Here is a 24,542-nt window from a genome sequence, read left to right on the forward strand (position 1 = left end):
TGACATTCATTTCGCACTGATTCCCTCATAATAAGAATCATCTGCTCTTAGCTCTGCATTTTACAGGCATCAGCAGTTTATCTTTGACACCTTGCATGACAATTCATAAACTACAATTTATTCTTACACACATGTTATTACAAAATATCTGTTATTAAAGATAGAGAAGAGAAAGCTTATTCCTCACAGTGAGTCAGACGGTGAGTTTCGGTGGACTACTTGATAATGGGACGAGAAAGTGAAATTGTCATGCACGCAATTGCACACCAGCATAATTTTTAGTAATCCTGACTCAGGAAGGTCAAGTAAGACCTCACATTTATCAGACACCTTTCATATCTTCAGGATGTCTCAGAGTGCTTTTTATTATTTAGAGATACAGCACTGAAACAGGCCCTTCGGCCCACCGAGCCTGTGCTGACCATCAACCACCCATATATACTAATCCTACATTAATCCCATATCCCTACCACGTCCCCACCTTCCCTCAATTCTCCTACCACCTATCTTTACTGAGAGCAATTTATAATGGCCAATTTACCTATCAACCTGCAAGTCTTTGGCTGTGGGAGGAAACCGGAGCACCCGGCGGAAACCCACACGATCACAGGGAGAACTTGCAAACTCCACACAGGGAGTACCCAAAATTGAACCCGGGTCGCTGGAGCTGTGAGGCTAACCACTGTGCCACTGTGTCCCTCAATACTGTCCCTCCGACAGTGCAGTACTCCCTCAGCACTGACCCTCTGACAGTGCAGTGCTCCCTCAATACTGTCCCTCCGACAGTGCAGCACTCCCTCAGTACTGATCCTCTGACAGTGCAGCGTCCCTCAGTACTGTCCCTCAACAGTGCAGCACTCCCTCAGTACTGTTCCTCTGACAGTGCAGCACACCCTCAATACTGACCCTCTGACAGTGCAGAATCCCTCTGTACTGTCCATCCGACAGTGCATTGCTCCCTCTGTACTGTCCCTCCGACAGTGCAGCACTCCCTCAATACTGATCCTCTGACAGTGCAGCGTCCCTCAGTACTGACCCTCTAACAGTGCAGTTCTCCCTCAGTACTGTCCCTCCGACAGTGCAGCACTCCCTCAGTACTGTTCCTCCGACAGTGCAGCGTCCCTTAGTACTGTCCCTCAATTGTGCAGCTCTCCCTCTCTGACAGTGCAGCGTCCCTCAGTACTGTCCCTCCAACAGTGCAGCACTCACTCAGTACTGTCCCTCCGACAGTGCAGCATTCTCTGAGTACTGATCCTCTGACAGTGCAGCGTCCCTCAGTACTGTCCCTCTGACAGTGCAGCACTCCCTCAGTACTGACCCTCCTACAGTGCATTGCTCCCTCAGTACTATCCCTCTGATTGTGCAGCACTCCCTCAGTACTGACTCTCCTACAGTGCAGCGCTACCTCAGTACTGACCCTGTGGCAGTGCAGCATTCCTTCAGTACTGACCTACAGTGCATTGCTCCCTCAGTACTGTCCCTCTGATAGTGCGGCATTCCCTCAGTACTTCCCCTCTCACAGTGCAGCACTCCCTCAGTACTGATCCTCTGACAGTGCAACACTCGACTGGAGTATCAGGGCTGAAGGCTGGCACTTAGCTGCACTTGGCCATCTTAGAGCCGGATTCTGCTCTCATCCCGACGATGGGTTTCACGGCGGTGGGGTGGGAGAATTGGGGCAGAATCGCCTGACACGTAACCCGACCCCCGGGATTCCCGGTTCCGATTCGTCCGGGGGTGGAATACGCCGATGCTGACCGTCCTGCCCAGTGGCCAAGTAAGGGCCTCTTGCCGCCGCCGCTGGGAAAAAAAGGCACCCTCCTTGCTGGCTTGTTGGGGGATGAGGGTGGGTCCCTCCTTCCTGGACAATTTGTGGCCCCCGGAGAACCCCCACTGATGACAACTGTACCCCCCAGGGACTCCACTCCCCCATGGACCAAACACTCATCCCCCCAGCTCCCCTTGCCAAGGCCTTCCAGACTGACCCTAGCGACCCTGCCTCATCTACCTGTGTTCCAAGTTCCTCTGCAGGAGCAGCAGTGGCCACCGCTGCCGGTGATGCTGCTGATACTGCTGAGCTGCCAGCCCTCTGTTTGGCTGACAGAGCTTGGAGGTGGGATCCCCATCCGATGAAGTCTTTGAAGGGATGGGAATCACGCCTCCTAAAACTTTGGCCCCAAAAGAACAGAGGATCGCTCCAGAGGTCTGAAAAAATGCAGAGGCGGGGCTGTCCCCGACGTTTTGACCCAGGCTGGGAGCAGCGCCTCCAGCACAAAATCCAGCCTTTAGAGTGGAATTGAATCTGGGCACACCTTTGTTATATATAGGCTTTATCAAGTGAGCTATCAGAGCCAGACAGGTGAGGATTTGTCGTGTGTATGATTGTTACATAGAAACATAGAAAGATTTGTTACACAGAAGGAGGCCATTTGGCCCATCATGCCTGTACTGGTCATTAGAGAGTTATCCAGTATAATCCCACTTTCCAGCTCTTGGTCCGTAGCCCTATAGGTTATGGCACCTCAAGTACCTATCCAAGTGTTTTTTTTAATGTAATGAGGGTTTTTATCTCTACAACTCTTTCAGACACTGAGTTCCAGTCCTCCACCACCAGCTGGGTGAAAAGAAATTCTCCTCAACTCCCCTCTAATCCTTCTATCAATTAATTTATATCAATTAATTTAAATCTATTCCCCCTGGTTATTGACCCCTTTGCTAAGGGAAATGGGTCCTTCCAATCTGCCCTATCAAGGTCCCTCATAATTCTATACACCCGAATTAAATCTTCCCTCAGCCTCCTGTGTTCCAAAGAAAACAACGCCAACTTCTCCAATCATAGCTAAAATTCTCCATTTCTGGCAACATCCTTGTAAATCTTCTCTAACACGATCACATACTTCCTGTAATGCAGTGAACAGAAGTGCAGAGTACTCTAGCTGCAGTCTAACTAGAGCTTTATACACTTCTAGCATAACCTCCCTGCTCTTATATTCTAGTCCTCCACCAAAAGAGGAAAGTATCCCATACACCTGCTTGGCCACCTTATCTACCTGTCCTGTGACCTCAGGGATCTGTGGGCATACGCTGCAAGGTTCCTCTGTTCTTCTACACTTCTCAGAATCATACCATTTATTATGTAAATAAATTACCTCACACTTTCCAAATTGAATACCATCTGCCACTGTTCTGCCCAACTGACTAGTGCATTGATATCTTCCTGCAGTCTACAGCTTTCCTCCACACTATCAGCCACATGGCCATTCCTCGTATCACTTTCAGACTTCTTCATAATGCTCTCAACATTTAAGAATAAATCATTGTTATATACCATAATTAAGAGGGACCCAGTACTGAGCCCTGCAGGACTCCACTGAAAACTGCCTTCCAGTCACAAAAATACCTGTCAACCATTACCCTTTGCTTCCTGGCACTAAGCTAATTTTGGATCCAACTTACCACTTTCCCTGAGATCGCATGAGCTTTTAATTTGCTGATCAACCTGCCATGTGGGACCTTGTGAAAAGTTGACCAATCTTGGGACTTCCATATGAATATATTGAGCTAATCTTTCTGTCCTTTTGTGCCCGAGGAGCATTTGCTTCCCAGGGTTGGAAACTGTGGAAAATATGGTTGATGACCCATGGTGTTACATCTCTGTTCCCTTTCATATGCCCCAGTATTTCTCGAGCTTCCCCTGCCCCATCCCCTGGAGGTTTGAGGGGAGAGCAGGGCCTCTGCTCGCGCATATTATAGGTGAAGGTTAATGGTAGCCAAGGTAATGAGGCAAGTGGGATATTCTCAGTCCTCTTCCTTTACCAGTGCTGGGCACCCAGATCAAGTGGACTTTAAGGCCTGTGCCCATCCTCTCTCCAATCAGAGGTGAGATGAGAAAGGAGACGTCCGGGGGGGTGGTGGTTGGTGAGCATTGGAGGTCTTCTGGACAGCAGGCAGAAAGCCCTGACACTGGTGGTCATTTTCACTGACCTTTACACCCTCCCCCATCTCCACCCATTCCTCCTCCCGTTTCACATGCTAGACTCTGCTGGGAGATGGGTCTATACTGGAGGACTGTCCAGTCTAGGGAAATGACCTGAACCCAAAAGGTACAGCGGAGGTGGGGGGGAGGGGTTGGTGGCAGTTCAGGTCTCTTCAGAGGTCGCATATGTCTGGTGGACTCTCCCTGCCTGGTGCCCAGGTGTGGTAGAGAACAGGAAAATGGATGTCTCTCTCTGTATGTATTGAGGAACCTTATTGGCAAAAAGTGACCATTGTTTCTGTGTCCTGCAGCCACTATTCTCAATGCCTGAGACCACAGAGCCCACCTCAAGGAAGCACAAGGATGAAAGCAGCAGCAGCGGTAACAGCAGCTGCAGTTCTGACACAGAGGAAGAGGAAATAAGAGATAAAAAAGTGATGTATGTTCGAAAAGGAAGGAAGTATGAATCTCCAGAACGATCCAGTAAGTTTCCCAGTGTGCCTGTATTTACTTTAAATAAACACTAGCCATGCTATAAGGTATAGAAAACTCCTATTGTTCCTTATGTCCTTTGGTTGTCTCACTTCCATGGCTTCTCCTTTAATTAGAAGAACTGGGTAAATGGGACTCAGGCCTCAACACGAGTTCTAATGCCTGCAGTCGGCTGGGCTCTTGGTCAAAAAGTCCTCTTGTTATGCGACCATGATTTAACATACCTTTCTCTATTATTTCCGCCTTCTCACTCTTCCAAAATAACCCTGGATGTTCCGTTCTCAAGGTGTCCTGCCAAGTTGCATGACTGATCCCTCACTGTATTCAGTAAGTAGGTGCGACTGTGGAACTCTCTGTCCTTGATTACTGTGGGAGTCATGGCTGTAAATCTGCTGGGACTTCTGCCTTCGGGGTCCCCTCCCAATCTCTCGCCTTTCTGGCCCTTTCTCCAAAGTTTCCACAGAAACTATGACAGGGGGCAGGAGAACCCCATGAAAATTCATCCAGCCTCTGGTGTTAATGGCTCAGGATTGTTGACGCAAAGTCCGCATTGGCAAGAATTTGATGATCTTCAGACTTTGCCTGCAGACTCCGTTTTGTAGGCCCAAACATGAAAAGTGCCTTCCCGCTAATTACCTCGGCTCTTCCGCAGGCTTTCCCATCATAACTTGTCAGGAGTCCAGCAGAAGGACTTGGAAAGGGCTGGGATCTGGATACACGGGCTGCCAACCTCATTTGGGAATGTCCTGCTCAACCTTCTAAGGGGACAGAAACTCCACTTTCCCATTCCCTGGCCCAATATAGAAAAACTGAAGGCCAGCACACTAAACCAAATGAATCATGCTCGACTGGGGGAGACAGTGCTGTAGTGGTAATGTCACTGGACCTGTAATTCAGAGGCCCAAGCTAATTCCCTAGGGACAGGGGTTCAAATCCCACCATGGCAGCTGGTGGAATTTCAACTCAATTATTCATAATTACCTGGAATTCTCTCAGTAAAGTGCCATGAAACTACTGTTAATTGTTGCAAAACTCCATCTGGTTCACTGATGTCCTTCAGGGAAGGAAATAAAGGATGTGATAAATGGACTCTTGGAAAATAATGATATGATTGGGTAGCGTCAACATGGATTTATGAAAGGGAAATCATGTTTGACATACCTGTTGGAGTATTTTGAGGATGTTACTTGTAGCTTGGATAAAGGAGAACCAGTGGATGTGGTGTATTTGGATTTTCAGAAGGCTTTTGATAAGGTCCCACACAGGAAGTTAGTAAACAAAATTAGAGCACATGGGATTGGGGGTAATATACTGCAATGGATTGAGAACTGGTTAACAGACAGAAAGCAGAGTGTAGGAGTAAATGGATCATTCTCAGGGTGGCAGGCTGATACTAGTGGGGTACCACAAGGATCAGTGCTGGGGCCACAGCTTTTCACAATCTATATAAATGATTTGGATGGGGGGACCAAATGTAATATTTCCAAATTTGCTGATGATGCAAAACTAGGTGGGACTGTAAATTGTGAGGAAAATGCTAGGAGGCTTCTAGCGGACTTGGACAGGCTAAGTGAATGGGCAAAAACATGGCAGGTGGAATATAATGCGAATAAGTGTGAAGTGATCCATTTTGGTGTGCATGAATTACAATTATTCACTCCTGTCTGGCACAAAAATAAAACCGGAAAGGTGGCTCAACCGTGGCTTACAAAAGAAATTAGGGACAGTATTAGATCCAAAGAGGAGGCATATAAAATTGCCGGAAAAAGCAGCAAGTCTGAGGATTGGGAGCAGTTTAGAATTCAGCAAAGGAGGACAAAGAGGTTGATTAAGTGGGGCAAAATAAAGCATGAAATTATAATGAGGAACAAAGAAATGGCAGAACAATTAAACACATACTTTGGTTCTTTCTTCACAAAGGAGGACACAAATAACCTCCCAGAAATGTTACAGAATCAAGGGTTTAATGAGAAGGAAGAACTGAAGGAAATCAGTATTAGTAAAAAAAAAAATAGTGCTAGGGAAATTAATGGGGTTAAAGGCTGACAAATCCCCAGGGCCTAATAATCTACATCCCAGAGTACTAAAGGAAGTGGCCCTGGAAATAGTGGATGCATTGGTGGTCATCTTCCAAAATTCTATAGACTCTGGAACAGTTCCTACAGATTGGAGGGTGGCAAATGTAACCCCACTATTTAAAAAAGGAGGGAGAGAAAAAACCGGGAATTACAGACCAGTTAGCCTTACATCAGTAGTGGGGAAAATGCTATAGTCTATTATAAAGGATGTGATAGCAGGACACCTGGAAAGCATGAACAGGATTGGGCAAAGTCAGTATGGGATTACGAAAGGGAAATCATGCTTAACAAATCTACTGGAGTTTTTTGAGGATATAACTAGTAGAATAAATAAGGGAGAACCAGTGGATGTGGTGTATTTGGATTTTCAGAAGGCTTTTGATAAGGTCCCACAAAAGAGGTTAGTGTGCAAAATTTAAGCACATGGGATTGGGTGTAATATACTGGCATGGATTGAAAAATGGTTGACAGACAGGAAACAGAGAGTAGGAATAAACGGGTCTTTTTCTGGGTGGCAGGCAGTGACTAGTGGGGTACCGCAGGGATCAATGCTTGGGCACCAGCTATTCACAATATATATAATGACTTGGGTGAGGGAACTAAATGTAACATTCCCAAGTTTGCAGATGACACAAAGCTGGGGGGACTGTGAGCTGTGAGGAGGATGCAAAGAGGCTCCAATGTGATTTGGTCAAGTTGGGTGAGTGGACAAATGCATGGCACATGCAGTATAATGTGGATAAATGTGAGGTTATCCACTTTGGTTGTAAAAACAGAAAGGCAGATTGTTATCTGAATGGTGATAGATTGGGAAAGGGGGAGGTGCAACGAGACCTGGGTGTCCTTGTACGCCAGTCACTGAAAGCAAGCATTCAGGTGCAACAGGCAGTTAGGAAGGCAAATGGTACGTTGGCCTTCATTGCAAGAGAATTTGAGTACAGGAGCAAGGACGTCTTACTGCAGTTATACAGGGCCTTGGTGAGACCACATCTGGAGTATTGTGTGCAGTTTTGGTCTCTTTATCTGAGGAAGGATGTTCTTGCCAAGGAGGGAATGCAAAGAAGATTTACTAAGCTGATTCCTGGGATGGCAGGATTGACGTATGAGGAGAGATTAGGTCGACTAGGTCTATATTCACTAGAGTTTAGAAGAATGAGAGAGGATCTCATACAAACCTATAAAATTCTAACAGGACTAGACGGGCTAGATGCAGGGAGGATGTTCCCGATGGCAGGGGAGTCCAGAACCAGGGGTCACAGTCTCAGAATATGGGGTGTGCCATTTAGAACAGAGATGAGGAGAATTTCTTCACTCAGAGGGTGGTGAACCTGTGGAATTCTCTACCGCAGAATGCAGTGGAGGCCAAGTTATTAAATATATTCAAGAAGGAAATAAATATATTAATTTCTAAGGGATCAACGGATATGGGGAGAAAGCGGGAACAGAGTACTGAATTAGACGATCAGCCATGATCTTTTTTGAATGGCGGAGCAAGCCCGATGGGCCGAATGGCCTACTCCTGCTCCTATTTTCTATGTTTCTATATTAAAAAAAAGAAAGGCAGAGTATTTCTTAAATGGTGAGAGGTTGGGAAGTGTTGATGTCCAAAGGGACTTGGGTGTCCTTGTTTATAAGTCACTAAAAGCTAGAATGCAGATGCAGCAAGCAATTAGGAAGGCAAATGGTATATTAGCCTTTATTGCAAGGGGACTTGAGCAGCACAGTGGCGCAGTGGTTAGCACTGCAGCCTCACAGCTCCAGCGGCCTGGGTTCAGTTCTGGGTACATCCTGTGTGGAGTTTGCAAGTTCTCCCTGTGACCGTGTGGGTTTCTGCCGGGTGCTCCGGTTTCCTCCCACAGCCAAAGATTTGTAGGTTGATAGGTAAATTGGCCATTGTAAATTGCACCTAATGTAGGTAGGAGAATGGTGGGGATGTGGTAGGGAATATGGGATTAATGTAGGATTGGTATAAATGGGTGGTTGTTGGTCGGCACAGACTCAGTGGGCTGAAGGGCCTGTTTCAGTGCTGTATCTCTAAATAAAAAAAAATAAACATCGTGCTGCAATTGTATAGATCCTTGATGAGACTGCAGCTGGAGTATTGTGTACAGTTTTGGTTTCCTTATCTAAGGAAGGATATACTCACCATAGAAGGAGTGCAATGGAGGTTCACCAGACTAATCCCTGAGATGGCGGGATTGTTTTAGGAGGAGAGATTGAGGAAACTGGGCCTGTATTCTCTAGAGTTTTGAAGAATGAGAGGTGATCTCATTGATAGGTGATCTTCTTCAAACGTATAAGATTCTGCAGGGGCTTGACGGGGTGGATGCTGAGAGGATGTTGTCCCTCGTAGGGGAATCTGGAACTAGGAGGCACAGTTTCAAAATAAGGGATCACTCTTTTAAGACAGAGATGAGGAGGAATTTCTTCTCTCAGCGGGTTGTTAATTTTCAGATCAGCCATGATCTTATTGAATGGCAGAGCAGGCTCGAGGGGCTGAATGGCCTACTCCTTCTCCTGTTTCTTATGAAAATTCTTACAGGGTGTGACAGGATAGATGTGGATAGAATGTTTCCTCTGGTTGGTGAGTCCAGAACCAGGAGACACAGTCTCAGAATAAGGGGCAGGCCATTTAAGACTGAGATGAGGAGAAATTTCTTCACTCAGAGGGTGGTGAATCTTTGGAATTCACTACCCCAGAGGGCTGTGGAAGCTCAATCATTGAGCATGTTCAAGACAAAAATCGAAAGATAACTGGATATTAATGACATTGAGGGATGTGGGGATAGTGAGGAAAAATGGCGTAGAGGTAGAGGATCAATCATGATCTGTTTGAATGACGGAGCAGGCTCGACGGGCTGAATGGCCTACTCCTGCTCCTATTTCCTGTGTTCCGATGTTCCTTACCTGGTCTGCCCTACATGTGACTCCAGACCCATAGCAATGTGGTTGATTCTTAACTGCCAGCTGAAATGGCCGAGCAAGTCAATTAATTCAAGGACAATTAGGGATGGGCAACAAATGCTGGCCTGGCAGCGATGCCCACATCCCGTGAAAGAATTAAAAAAGACTTCAAACTGGCACCACTGGGTCACAATTGTGGACCTGGACCAGGGTGACAGCTGATGTGGATATACTTATTTTTCAAAGTATCTTATACATAAAATCACTTGTACCTTTCCCACTCCAATAATATCAGTAGACACGGGGTTAAATGTATAGGTGTATAGATTTGGCCATGTAGTGCCAGTTTTTCAGGCACTAACTGACCTACTAAGCCCCCACCATGACAAGCAAGAAACCCGCAACCAATTCCAGCCAGAGGTAATCGTACCCTTCTGTGTCCTCAACCAAGCCCCATCTTTCCCCATGCCGGCCTCTGATCCTGACCCCCATCTCTGATCCCAATCCCAGCCTTCAATCCTGACCGCAACCTCTAATTCTGACCCCCAGCCTCCCATCCTCATCCTCCCGTCCAGGCCCCATTGACCCCAAGGCTCTTAGCCCCTGACCCCCATGAGCCCTGGGAACCTCAGTCCCTGGCCCCCTTGACACCTGCCCCCAGGACACCAGGGATAACTCCCTCTTGAAACCTGCCCCCTCAGTCCCTGGCCCTCTAGACCCTTGATCTCTACCCTCTTGAAACCTGTCCCCTCAATCCCTGGCCCCCGCGACTCTCAGCCCCCAGCCTCCTCAACCCTTGGCCCTCGACCCCCAGTTCCCTCAATCCCCGGCCCGCTTGATTCCTGGTTTCCTCTCCCGCCTTCTGGCTTCTCAATCCTCGGCCTCTTCAGTCCCCAGCCTCCTCTGTCAAGACCTGGCCCCCTCAATCCCCAGCCCCCACGACCCTGGCCTCTTTGACCCTCGTCCCCTTTGTCTGAGGGCTGCTGTGATGTTAGCGGCGGCTCGATCTTGCACTCCTTATCGCTGGCAGATGGCTGCCAATATCTGGGGAGCCTTTACTCTCAACATTAAGGCATGGGGCATATATGGATGGGTGTGTCTGAATTTCTAGGCCATAGTGAGAAATTGGGCCTCTCTCTTCCAGACTGTAAGTTGCTTCCTTTGTCTCTGTTAAAAGAAGGAACTTGCATTTATAGAGCATCTTTCGTGACCTCAGGACATTCCAAAGCACTTTGCAGCCAATTAAGTGCTTTTGAACTGTAGTCAATGTTGTAATGTAGAAATCTTGATGGCCAGTTTGTGCACAGCAAGCTCCCACGAGCAGTGATAATGACCAGATGATCTGTTTATTTAGAGATGTTGATTGAGGGATAAATATTGGCCAGGACACCAGGGATAACTCCCCTGCTCTTCTTGGAAATAGTGACATGGGATCTTTCACAGCCACCTGAGAGGGCAGACAGTGCCTTGGTTTAATGTCTCATCCGAAAGTCGGCACCTCCCGACAGTGCAACATTCCCTCAGCACTGCAATGAAGTATCAGCCTAGAATATGTGCACAAGTCTCTAGATTACAGCTTGAACCCACAAACATCTAACTCAGCAGAGAGAATGTTACCACTGTGCCAATGCAAACTCATGTATTGCCATATAACCTTGAACTTTTGACAGTGGGAATATTTTAAACATAGGAACGGGGGTAGGGGGTTCATCCCCTTGAGCCAGTTCCACCATTCAGTTAGATATGACTGATCTCTATCTTCATTCCATTAACCTGCCTTGGTAATGCATCCACACACAGTGTAATCTGCATTGTTTTAATAAAAAAAAAACAATTTTATGAGCCTTTCTTTGTATTTGTGACTTCTCACACCAAGCATCCTCCTGGTCAGTCTAAAGCCTCAATAATATCCTTGCTGTGGTGTGGAGTCCAATACCACTCACCAATTGAGGTCTTCTTAAGGTTTTATTGGCACTTTTGACTATTAAGTTATATTGGTCTTGTGATGAAACCTGGAATTGCATTAGTTTTATTTTACAACCGATGTCCTGTCAAGCTATACACCCAAGTTCTTCATCTCTTGCAAGCACTAAGCCTACTTCCATTTGAGTTTAATTACTGCTGTTATTTATTTTTTCATCCAACTTTTAGGGTCCTTTCAACGGTCGATTGATTGGCAAGCAATAATGCATTTACAACAAATCTACTAGTATAGAGGTATCCAAGCTTTTTGTCTTTGTGGGTCACATAGGTACATACCAGGGAGTTCCCAAGGACCAAATAAGATGGTTAAATCCTTGTTCCCATTAATCCATGTTCTTGAGTTGCTAATATTAATAAGTCTCCGTGTTTCAATCAATGAGGCAACAGTGCTACCAACAACCCTTTTCAAACCTCTAGGGCCCCGAAATTCAAACGGGGCAGGGCAGTAGTTAGGAAATACGGTCATTGAGTTGGCCAAGGCGTTGAGGGTCTGATTACCAGGGCTTGAGGACTACATATGGCTCCAAGGCCGCAGGCTCCATGCCTCTGTCAAAATTCTCCCTGCTCCTCCCAGCTTAGTAACAGTAGGCCCTACACCAGTGGTTAGGCCCATTTCCTACATTTGTAAGAGTACCTACACTTCAAAAGCATTTCATTGGCCGTAAGGCCCTTTGAGCATCCTGAGGTCATGAAAGGAGCAATTGACCTGCAAGTTCTTTCTTTATGTCACAACATCCGTTCATTTGAAGGCTGATCTGTATGTTTGTGGATCCAGGAGACAAGGGCGCATTTATGGAAATGAAACCAAACTCAAAGAAAGGCTGCTGTTTGGGGACAGATAAGGAAAACCATGGAAACCAATCAGTTCGCCCTAGCTTTTAATTTAACAGCACACACTATAATGGGAAGAAATCTTGGGACCATTTAGCCTGACCCTCCTCATTTTAGACAGACGATGGGAACAGAAACACTAAATTTAACTCTTGAACGGTTTAAACCTGAAACGTTGACAGACAACCTTCAGCTGCAGACTCAATAAAAAAACTCAACAGTCTAAAGTGAAGTCTTCAGGTTTACCTTAGACTGATAATGTTACCAAACTCTATAGAGTTGGCAGTATTGATGATTTGGGATCCTAAATATGTAAAAAAAAAAAGAGAATGTTGTGTGTATGTAGACTCAATTTGTGAACTTTGTCCTTTCACAGGCAGGTTCGTCATGTCTGGGTCCACACTAAGGGGGATAACGAGAGGTTCTAAAGCTAAAAACAGTAGTGGTGTGAAGGGGAAACGCTATCCCAATTTAAAGTGGGAAGAGAGAAGGCTATGAGAAGCAACTGATCCAATAGGAGTGGCACTTAGAGTCAGAGTCGAATGAAATTTCCAGGCATAGAGAACAAACTTCCATTCAAACCTGTCCACAAACATCTTTGTATCCAACAGAAGTCCGCTTACAAGATTTTTTATATTTTTTGCTGGAGAGATATATATATAGATAGATAGAAAATAAATAAAAAATAACCTATGCATGATTGCCGAAGCCTTTAATAATATTTGCATTTGCACAGCACTGCTAACATTGGAACATTTGAGCTCTCTGCACAATCCATTGCTTTTTATGCTCCCACATTTGTTGTGTTTATGACCCCGCTGCGCCACCTGATTCACAAAACAGAATACTTGTTGAAGCGTGTAACTGAGATAAACACAGCAGCTATTCTGCACCATCAAAATTCAGTAAACAGTCGCGACCAGTTGACCTGTTTTGGTGGAGTTGGTTGAGGGAGGTAATATTGACAGGGACAAGGAGAACTCCCTGCTGTTTTTGAAACCATGGAATAGGATCATGCGGTGCAGAAAGAGGCCATTCAGCCCTTTTTGCCTCTGCAGGCTCTTTTGTTAAATCTTTCATTTGTTGCCTACACCCAGTTGTTCTTGAGAAGGTGGTGGTGAGCCGCTGCCTTCAACCACAACAGTGCATCTGGTGTAGGTACACGCACAGTTCTGTTAGAAGGGAGTTCCAGGATTTTGACCCAGCAACAGTGAAGGAACGGCGATATAGTTCCAAGTCAGGATGGTTTGTGGCTTGGAAGGGAACTTGCAGGTGGTGGTGTTCCATTGCATCTGCTGCCCTTGTCCTTCCAGGTGGAAGAGGTCGCGGGGTTGGCAGTTGCTGTCAAGGGAGCCTTGGTGAGTTGCTGCAGTGCATCTTGCAGATGGAACACGCTATATCCATTGTGTGCTCTTTGAAAGAGCAAGGTGGGAAGGTTATCGGGGGTAGGTGGAAATGTGGAGTAATCAGTTCAGCCATGAACTTACTGAATGGCGGAGCAGGCTCGAAGGGCCGAGTGGCCTACTCCTGCTCCTAATTCATATGTTCGTATGTATCCAATAGTCCCACTCCCCTGCCCTTTCCCCATAGCTCTGAAAATTGTTTAAGTATATATGCTTTTGAAAGCTACAATTGAACCAAAGTTTTAATTAATATATGTAAATGCGTATATATGAGACGATGGTGTAGTGGTAATGTCATTGAGCTAGTAATCCAGAGGCCCAGACTAATGCCATGGGGACATGGTTCAAATCCCAGCTCGGCAGCTGATGGAATTTAAATTCAATTAATTAATAAAAATTCAATTAATCAATGGAAAAATATGGAATTGAAAGCTAGTCTCAGTGATGGTGCCATGAAACCATCATCAATTGTCGTTAAAAACCCATTGGGTTCACTAATGTCCTTTAGGGAAGGAAATCTGCCATCCTTACCTGGTCTGGCCTACATGTGACTCCAATGTGGTTGACTCTTAACTGCCCTCTGAAATGGGCTAGCAAGCCACTCAGTTTTCAAGGGTAATTAGGGATGGGCAACAAATACTGGCCTTGCCAGTGATACCCCTGAAAGAATAAAAAAAATTACACTAAAACAGAGATAGTTCAGTTGCCCACAGTTTAAGTGGAGAGATCACTAGGGAATGACTCTAACTTGGAGAAGTGGATTGCACAAGGGGAAATAATGCTGAAACCCACAGTATGTCAATTAATCGCAAAACCAGGGAAAACACCCTCACATAAAGTATGAGGAAAACACTTGTTGCATTCCCCAGTAGGCCATGGATGTACAATTAGTTGAGGTGTTAAAAGAGCAAAATCTGCAGCATTAAGGGCCTTTGACAAAGATTCAGCCATGCCCCCTGTGGGTGAACTCCCATCTGTGACTTCCAGTGCTGCACACAACTCTCACCTATGATTCCTAATAGTTCTTGTGTGATGGGGAGATACCCATTGCCCTTTCTACGGCGCAAAGTCTACTGTTATGGACCATGCAGAAATACAGGTGTAATGGATAAGGCTGATGAAGATGCTACCGAGGTCCCAATGCACACTTAGCACTGCTTGGAGGGCCTACAATAAAATATTATTGTCTCCTGGGCAGGGTATCCACTCATTAGTTACATAAGGACATGACGTGATATGGAGGAAGCGCAGAGAATGAGTACATAAGGGAGGCAGGAGTTCCCTAAAACCTGCTCCTCCCATCACTCTGTGCTTACTGCTCACATTGGCTTCTGGCCTGGCAATGCCTTGATTTTCAAATTCTCTCCCTTGTTTTCAAATCCCTCCAAGGCTTCACCTAGCCTACTCCAGCTCTGCAACCCTCCTCGATCTCTGCACTCCTCCAATTCTGGCCTCTTATGCATCCATGATTTCCATCAGTTCACCATTGGTGGCCGTGCCTTCAGCTGCCTGGGCCCTAAGCTCTGGAATTCCCTCTCTAAACCTCTCTGCCTCTCTCAATATTTCATGCCTCAGAACCAACAATAGGGACTTGCATTTATATAGCACCTTTAATGTAGTAAAGTGTCCCAAGGCACTTCACAGGAGTGTAATCAGACAAAAACTTAAAACTGAACCACATAAAGAAATATTAGGACAGGTGACCAAAATTTTGGTTAAAGGCATAGGTTTTAAGGAGCGTCTTAAATTAGGAGAGAGAAGTAGAAAGGTGGAAAGGTTCAGGGAGGGAATTCCAGAGATTAGGGCCTTGGCAGCTGCAGGCCCAGCCACCAATGGTGGAGCAATTAAAATTGGGGATGCTTGAGAGAGAAGAATTGGTGGTGCGCAGAGATCTCAGAAGGCTGCAGAGCTGAAAGAGGCCATAGAGATAGGGAAGGGTGAAGCCAGGGAGGAATTTGAACATGAGGATGAAAATTTTAAAATCGAGGCGTTGTCAGAGTAGGAGCCAATGTAGGTCAGTGAGCACAAAGTTGATGGCTACAGCAAGCTTGAAGGGCCTATTGCCTTGCCTATGTCTGAAGTGCAAAGTCACCATTAGGAAACGGAGTACAGTTACATGATAGTGATATTTTTTGTTTTAATGTAGCTGAAGTGATCTGGCCCGCATGTGGGCCGGGATACTTCCTCCATTATATTCCATGACATCAGCTTTTCATGAGATTGTCATGGAGGTGAGGGCACTGTCTAATGCATTTGCGTGATTCTCTCTACATCCCCAGAAGTCAAAGTGCTCAGTCAGCTGTGGTTCAGTTGGTAGCACTTGTCTCTCTGAGGCTAAAAGTTGTGGGTTTAACTGCCGCTCCAGAGGTTCCAGGGCAAAATATGACAATTTGGTGCAGCACTGAGGTAGGGGAAGTGGAGCTGAGACCACAATCAGATCAGCCATGATCTTAACACATGGTGGAGCTGGTTTGAATGGCCCACTCCTGCTCCTAAGTCCTATGTTCCTAGTGCTGCACTGTTGGAGGTGCTGTCTTTTTGAATGAGACGTTAAAGGCCGGTTACCTGACCCGAACCCGACGGGACCTGACGACACATGTTGGGTTCAGGTCAGGTCAGGTCAGGCCAGATCGGACACGCTCTATCATCACCTCAGGTAAGCGACTTTAATATTAATTTACTTTTTGGACTTTAAAGGTGGTTTTGTTACAGTTATTTTAAGTTTGCGCAGGTAAGGAACAAAATGAAAAATGGAAGGCAAGTTAACTAATGGTCAGGGTCGGGTCGGGCGCGGGAAAAAATGGAAGGACTCGGGCTGGGTCGGACTCAGGGGCAGATGGGGTTCTATCGGGTTCGGGTCAGGTCTCACTTGCAGACCTGAGCAGGCCTTTATGAGACGTTAAACCTGCCTGTCCTCTCAGATGGACAACTGTAAAAGATCCTACCGTGCTATTTTGAAGACGGGCGGGGGAGTTATCCCTCGAGTCCAAGCCATCATTTTCCCCTCAAGCAACATCGCTTACACAGATTATCTGCTCATTCTCACATTGCTGTTTGTGGGATTTTGCTGTGTGCAAATTGGTTGCCACGTTTCCCACATTACACCAATGACTACATTTCAAAAAGTACTTGATTGGCTGTAAAGCACTTTGGGATGTCCTGAGTTTGTGAAAAGCGCTATATAAATGCAAGTCTTTCATTCTTTCTTTAATTTTCATTCAGTCAGCTGGGGATGATGAAGGTGGGTGAATCTCCACTGAAGGGTTTTTTCCTCTGCTTGTTGTCAGTTTATTTTGGCACAAGAGTTGGGGAAACACTGGGGAATCTGGATGTGAAAACCGTCACGCTGTTTCTCCGGGGTGGCTGTGGATCTGCCATGAAGTAATAAGCGTGGGAAACCTCCCAGTGCAATATCACCCCTGATCGGGAAGCAACTACCTTTAAGAAGACATTTATAATTTCACTAAAAATAGCATTGGGGAGAACCTTTCCCCCGATATGTTTACAAGGTTGCTAACACAGGGAGCAGCAGAAAGCTGAAGCCACATGGGTTAACATAAACTGTAAAAATGAATGGGGTTCTTTAACTTTTTAAGATAGTGGTTATCTGATCACTGGTGCTGAAATTTCCTAGTTTAAAAAAAAAAATTCATTCTCAGGATATGGCTGCCAGTGGCAATGGGCATCTGTCACCCATCCCTAATTGCCCTTGAGAAGGTGGTGGTGAGCTGCCTTCTTGAACTACTGCAGTCCAGGTGGGGTAGGTAGTTTACAGGTTTGGAAGATGTTATCTCAGGTTGCCCTAAATTAGATTTGTGTTCCAGCTCCATCCTTGTCTTCAGCTTCACCTTACATCTTTAAAATTTAAAAAAATATATTTTTCCCTCCTTTTTGACGATATCTTTGCTCAGATGATCTAAGGTGTTTGAGCACATGGGGGCAATCCTGAGTTCCCAGCAGAGGTCACAGCAGGGAGGTTCCAGCCGAAACTAGGCTGGGCCAGTGACTATCAGGTTGAGGACCAGTGAGGTGCATTCGCGCCCTCCCCCCACCACCACTCCCCTGCCCCCTCCACCGTTCCGGTGATGAAGAGGCTGCTGCGAATTTGAGGCTTGGGCGTAACTTGAATTTGACTGGCGAGCTGCAGATGCCAAATGGGCATTCCGAATTTGCTGCTGGTTGTGGGGCACTGGAATCTCGGGCAGCTACAGTTAATTCCTGGATAGGTGGGAGTGGGGAGGGGGAATTGTGGGCAGGAGAAGTGTAAACAAAGGCAATGGGGTTGATCGCAGGCCTCCAGCTGATAATAGATAGAGTGGGTACAGCACAAGCTTCACCCAGGATATCCTATAATAGCATTCAGAGTCCTATTGTCATAGCACCCTATTTTGCATTGCAAATAAAGACAGACTTGCATTTACATAGCTCTTTCCATGACCTCAAGATTTCCCAGAAAAGCTTTACCGGTAATGAATCATTTTGGAAGTGTAGTCATTGTTGTAAGAAATTCGGCAGCTAATTTGCATACAGAAAGTTCCTACAAATAGCAATGCCACAGTGATCAGATAATCTGTTTTAGTAATGTTGGTTGAGGCCAGGCCACTGTTCTTCAAAATAGTGCCATGGGATCTTTAATATCCATCTGAGAGGAGAGATGGGGCCTCACTTTAATGTCTCATCTGAAGGACGGCACCTCCAACAGTGCAGCACTCCCTCAGTAGTACACTGGAGTGTCAGCCAAGCTGTTGTGCTCAAATCTCTGGTGTGGGTCTTGAACGCACAATTTTTGACTCAAGGTGAGAGTGCTACCGAGTACTCAGGAGTAAGCCCAGTGGATGGACTGCTGCAGCCACAGTGACAGCAGAGTGAAATGGGCCATAAGTGATGAGGGAGTAAATCTATCTCAACCAGTTTCTGTCAGAAAGAACTCATCATCAAAATCCAGCTGTGAATGCCATCCTGTCTGGTTGGGTAGACTGCACTAGGATACTCCTGTTATGCCAGTAGCAGTGGTGGAAACAAAGAGCGCCAACTCTCAAGAAAATCTACTGAAAATGTTTGTTTCCTGGCCAGAGGGAGCATTTTTGTCCGAGTGACTTACCGGCAGGCTAGGCGTCTTCGTTTGTCAACCACTATTGAGTGTTCCAGCGGACTTCTCACTCTTGAGCAACTGAGCAATTCAGAGTCTTTGAGTGGGCCAAGCGAACATAGGATGAATTTTATGAACAGTTACAGAGACTGAGGTAAAGTAGTATACCTTAGCGGATGACGAATATAGCTTGACTGTCACATCTAAATGAATTTTGCAGTAACTTGTATCTTGAGGGGAATTTTAACCTCCACATAAAACCCAGATGAATTTAGATAAGGGGGGGGGGGGGGGGGGGCGCAATTAAAGTGGAGTTCCAATTTTAAAATGGCTAATTTTTCAGGCAAATGAGGCGCCCACCTGAGCCGGGGTCCTATTACGTCAATAGGACACTGGTCGTCCTGGTAGTTACTACCATGTCGGAATGCCAAGAGGCCTTTCCAGCTAAGTTTAAAAGTTTCATTCCTGGAGCCAAAAGGAGTGGGAGTGCTGCTCCAGGCCCCACAAGGAAGACGTAGGCCTTCCCTGCCCCTCACTCCCACCCACTCTTCGCAAACAGCTGGCCACCAAGAAGTGCTGTCCCCACATTTACCTCAGGCCTTGAAGTTAGGCCTCTGGGCTGCCACCTTTCTGTTCCCTCCCTCCCGTTCTGGGGCAGGCAGTCAGGCAGCAGTGTGCACAATGAGGCCCGGCTGTTAAAATTGGGCTGATGGGCAGAGCTGATTTGATCAGTCTTCTGCCATCCGAATATTTGAAAGAAAGACCACGTTTCCAGCCAGGAATTAAAATTCCCAACCTTGAGTCTGATGGGGAAAAGCCATGGGTCATGCTTCCCACCAACGGAAGTCATGGAAGTAAATGAGGCAAGAACGATACAAGGAACAATATAAGTGATGAGAAAATTGCTAAGATAAACTGACAAATGCTATCTAACACTTTATATTTTATTCACATTTATTTTCAGATAGGATACAATGGAAGCCTCCAACCTCAATCACAAAACCAGCCCCTTCAGTATTGCCAACTACATCTGTGCCAATCAGACGCTCTATATCCTGCCCTCGCTCAATCTCTACCTCGGCTTCACATTCACATGTAACAGAGCCCCGATCCATTTCTGCCAAACCTACAGTGCCCTCGTCCAGACTTCCTTCTGACACACGGTCACAATCTCTGAATCGTAATATGACCACCCAGCGGATGCCACATGCTAGCAGCCTGGGCACCATCTATTCTGCACCGGTAAGCATTAACGCTATCACTAAAAGGCTAACTTAGTCACCATACTGATGACCTGCACCTCATTTTCTGTTTTGTCTTGTCGATCTGGCCTCAAAACTTTGTTATACATTGACTGTGAAATAGCTAATTGACTCATGGCGAAATTAGATTATGAGAGTAAACTAGCAAGAAATATAAAAATAGACAGTAAAAAACTTCTACAAACATATTAGAAGGAAGAGAGTAGCTAAAATAGGTGTTGGAGCCTTAGAGGATGAGACTTTTTTTATTCATTCATGGGATGTGGGCATTGCTGGCTAGGTCAGCATTTATTACCCATCCCCCAAATTGCCCTTGGGAAGGGAATTAATATGGGGAACAAGGAAATGGCAGAGACTTTGAACAAGTATTTTGTATCTGTTTTCACAGTGGAAGACACAAAAAGCATCTTAAGAATAGCAGAAAATCAAGAGGCAAAAAGGAGGGAGGAACTTAAAATAATCACAATCACTAGAGAAAAAGTACTAGGAAAACTAATGGGACTAAAGGCTGGACCTGATGGCCTGCATCCTAGGGTCTTAAAAGAAGTGGCTGCAGAGATAGTGGATGCATTGGTTGTAATCTTCTAAAAATCTCTGGATTCTGGAAAGGTCTCAGCGGATTGGAAAACTGTAAAAGTAACATCTCTATTCAAGAAAGCGGGGCAACAGAAAGCAGGAAACTATAGGCCAGTTAATTTAACATCTGTCACTCAGAAAACGATAGAATCCATTATTAAGAAAGTAGTAACAGCACATTTAGAAAATCGTAATACAATCAAGCAGAGTCAAGATGGTTTTATGAAAGGAAAATCGTATTTGACAAATTTATTAGAGTTCTTTGAAGATGTAAAAAGCAGGGTGGATAAAGGGGAGCCAGTAGATGTAGTATATTTGGATTTCCAAAAAACATTTGATAAGGTGCCACATAAAAGGTTACTACTCAAGATAAGAGCTCATGGTATTGTGGGTAATATATTAGCATGGATAGAGGATTGGCTAACATGAAATAGAGACTTGGGATAAATGGGGCTTTTTAAGGCTGGCAAACTCTAACTGAGTGGGGTGCCATCGGGATCACTACTGGGGCCTCAACCAATTACAATCTGTATTAATGACTTGGATGAAGGGACCGAGTGTACTATAGCCAAATTTGCAGACGATACAAAGATAGGTAGGAAAGCAAGTTGTGAGGAGGACACAAAGTGTCTGCAAAGAGATATAAATAGGTTAAGTGAGTGGGCAAAAATTTCACAGATGAAGTATAATGTGGGAAAATGTGACGTTATCCATTTTTGCAGGAAGAATAGAAAAGCAGATATTATTTAAATGGAGAGAGACTGCAGAATGCTTCAGTATAGAGGGATCTGGGTGTCTTTGTACATGAATCACAAAACGTTAGTATGCATGTACAATAAATAATTGGGAGGGCAAATGGAATGTTGGCCTTTATTTCAAGGGGGATGGAGTATAAAAGTAGAGAAATCTTGCTACAACTGGACAGGACATTGGTGAGACTGCACCTGGAGTACTGTGTCCAGTTTTGGTCTCTTTACTTAAGGAGGGATATACTTGCAATGGAAGCAGTTCAGAGAAGGTTCACTAGGTTGATTCCTGGGACAAGGGGGTTTATCTTATGAGGAAAGGTTGAGCAAGTCAGGCCTATACTCATTGGAGTTTAGAAGAATGAGAGGTGATCTTATTGAAACATATAAGATTCTGAGGGGGTTTGACAGGTTTGGTGCTGAGAGGATGTTTCCCCTCATAGGGGAATCTAGAAGTTGGGGGCACAGTTTGAAAATAAGGGTCTCTCTTCTAAAATGGAAATGAGGACGAATTTCTTCTCTCAGAGGGTCATTAATCTTTGAAATTCTCTTCCCCAGAGAGCAATGAAGGCTGGGTCATGGAACAAATTCAAGGCTGAGTTAGACAGATTTTTGATCTACAAGGGAGTGGAGGGTTATGGGGGGAGGGGGAGAAGGCAGTAAGTGGAGTTGAGGCCACAATCGGATCAGCTATGATCTTATTAAATGGCGGAGCAAGCTTGAGAGGCCGAATGGTCTACTCCTGCTCCTATTTCTTATGTAGGGCGAGGTAAAGTCTGCATGTTTTGTGATAAAATGGACTTCCTCTAATGCCCGTAGGTTACAGTTGAGCATTTTACATGGCAATGTCTCAATGTAAGTTTCTGATCCTCATATTCAAGTCTCTTTTTGACCTCACCCCTCCCCATCTCTGTAACCTGCTCCGGTCCTACAGCCCTCTGAGATATCTGCACACCTCCAATTCTGGCCTCTTGAGCACCCCTGCTTTTAATCGCTCGACCATTGGCAGATGTGCCTTCAGCTGCCTGGGACCTAAACTCTGAAATTCCCTCCCTAAACCTTCCCACCTCTCTCTCCTCCTTTAAGATACTCCATGAAATCTACCTCTTTGACCAAGCTTTTGGCCACCTGTCCTATTATCTCCTTATGCGGCTCGGTGTCAAATTTTGTTTGATAGTCGCTCCTGTGAAGCACCTTGGGACATTTTCATACTTTAAAGAGGCTATATAAATGCAAGTTGTTGTTGATAATCAGCCTGTTATAGAAGAATTCTTCTGATTAAATAAGACCATTTATGTATTTCAAAAGGGAATACGATATGTACTTGAAAAGGGAAAATCTGGAGGGTTTGGAGAAAGAGCAGTGGAGTGAGACTAGTAAGTGTGAAATGATGCACTTTGGGAGAAACAACATGACATTGTAACCTAACAGAGTATTATTTTAAGAGAAGTTGGGCAAGAACAGAGGGACCCGTAGCTGCATATTCACAAATGCACAATTCTGGAAGGATGTTAAGACCTTGGAAATATAGAGGAGGTTTACCAGGGTGATACCAGGAATGAGAGAATTCGATTATATAGAGAGATTAGAGAAGCTGGAATTGTTCTCAGTAGTGCAGAGGAGGTTAAGGAAACACTTAATCAAGGGGTTCAAAATTATGAGGGGTTTTGATAGAGCAAATAGGAAGAAATTGTTCCTTCAGGAAGTGGATCGGTAACCAGAGGTCATAAATTTAAAATAATTGGCAAAAGGAGTAGAGGGAAAATGAGAAATGTTTCCTTGTGGGAGAATCAGATTCCTTAGGAACTTTGGCGTAATGGGCTGAATGGCCTCCTTCAGTGCTGTAAAACTTTCTATGAATTAACTAGCTCTTGAGATGGGCATTTGAAATGCCATCGCATACGAGGCTATGGGCCAAGTGCTGGAAAATGGGATTAGAATGCATAGGTGCTTGATGGCCGGCACGGACACAATGGGCCGAAGGGCCTGTTTCTGTGCTGTATATCTCTGTGACTCTATCACTCCTTTATAGAACTGACACAGGTACTCTGGGTTGAATGGCCTCCTTCTGTGTTCTTTGATTATCTATTTATCTACTTATCTATTTATATCCATCCCAGTCAGATTCTGCGGACAGGAATTTGGACTGGAACTTATTCCTGGCAGGAGGACATGGGCCACCGTGTTAAGGGGTCATGGCAGAGGTGGTAGAAGGGGTATTGCGGATCTGCACCTTTGTTATGCATGAGCGGAACCCTTGCCAGAAAAGGGCTGGTGTGAGTTTCAATTCGGACTTTTGAAAGACCCCAAACTTTAAGAGGGAAAGGTGATTGATTGCAGTCTACTCTTGGCCTGGGGGTCAGTGCATTGAGGTTCTGCTGTCTAGTGGAGAGGCCCAGTGGAATTTCTGGGTCTGCGTTCCTTGCCCTGCCTCCGCTGGGTTCTGATATTATCTCCACAACTTCGATCCCTCGGTCAACAGATATTAACAGAACTTAACATCTCAGTGTCCTTGTTGGCTGTTCTGCTTAATGGCGATAGCCGCAAATTCACAATGTTCTAACCCTGACTACTTTTCTTCACTTCTAGCGCATCTCCTTTCTGAATTTTAGAACAAAGGAACAAGAGGAAGAATTGACCAAAGAAATGCTGATGGCCCTCAATGAGATGAGAATCAAATTCCCAGGGAAATCAAACGAGGAAGCTGAGGTTCTCCTGGATGAAGTGAGTGTTCAGTAGGCATTGGCTGAGATCTGCAGCTGCCATTGCAGTGTTCTCAAGTGATTTTTTTATTGTAGGATTTGCTGTCAACCAACATTTTTTATATTCATTCATGGGATGTGGGCATCGCTGGCCAGGCCAGCATTTATTGCCCATCCCTAATTGCCCTTGAGAAGGTGGTGGTAAGCTACCTAGCCTCTGACTTGCTCTTTTAGCCACATTGAATTAAAAAAAAAAGCTTAATTTATAAATCTGAACCCTGAGAGAAATGGAGTAAACAACTAAAAACATTGCAGGTCTCCAGGGTTTTCTCTGATATCCTGCTAAACAACTCCCATCCCATCCAGAAATCTGTCTTCATATGTCCAGTTTTCATGCTCTGGATTTAAAAAAAAACCTTTCTTGGGGTGTGGGCATCGCTGGCAAGGCCAGCATTTTGTTGTCCATCCCTAATTGCCCTTGAGCTGAGTGGTTTGCTAGG

General features: G+C 45.3%; 1 protein-coding gene across 1 annotated transcript in view; it reads left to right on the forward strand.

The window, feature by feature from the left end:
- The window catches only part of ttll7 (tubulin tyrosine ligase-like family, member 7), a 323,437-nt gene that overhangs the window by 244,861 nt on the left and 54,034 nt on the right, over nt 1-24,542 (forward strand). Inside the window, exons 16-18 of the mRNA XM_068036341.1 lie at nt 4,288-4,459; nt 19,721-19,998; nt 23,930-24,064. Coding sequence (XP_067892442.1) covers nt 4,288-4,459; nt 19,721-19,998; nt 23,930-24,064 — 585 coding nt within the window. The remainder of the gene's footprint in view (nt 1-4,287; nt 4,460-19,720; nt 19,999-23,929; nt 24,065-24,542) is intronic.

This window comes from Heterodontus francisci, chromosome 8 (assembly GCF_036365525.1).
Source record: "Heterodontus francisci isolate sHetFra1 chromosome 8, sHetFra1.hap1, whole genome shotgun sequence".
Taxonomy (NCBI): Eukaryota; Metazoa; Chordata; class Chondrichthyes; order Heterodontiformes; family Heterodontidae; genus Heterodontus; species Heterodontus francisci.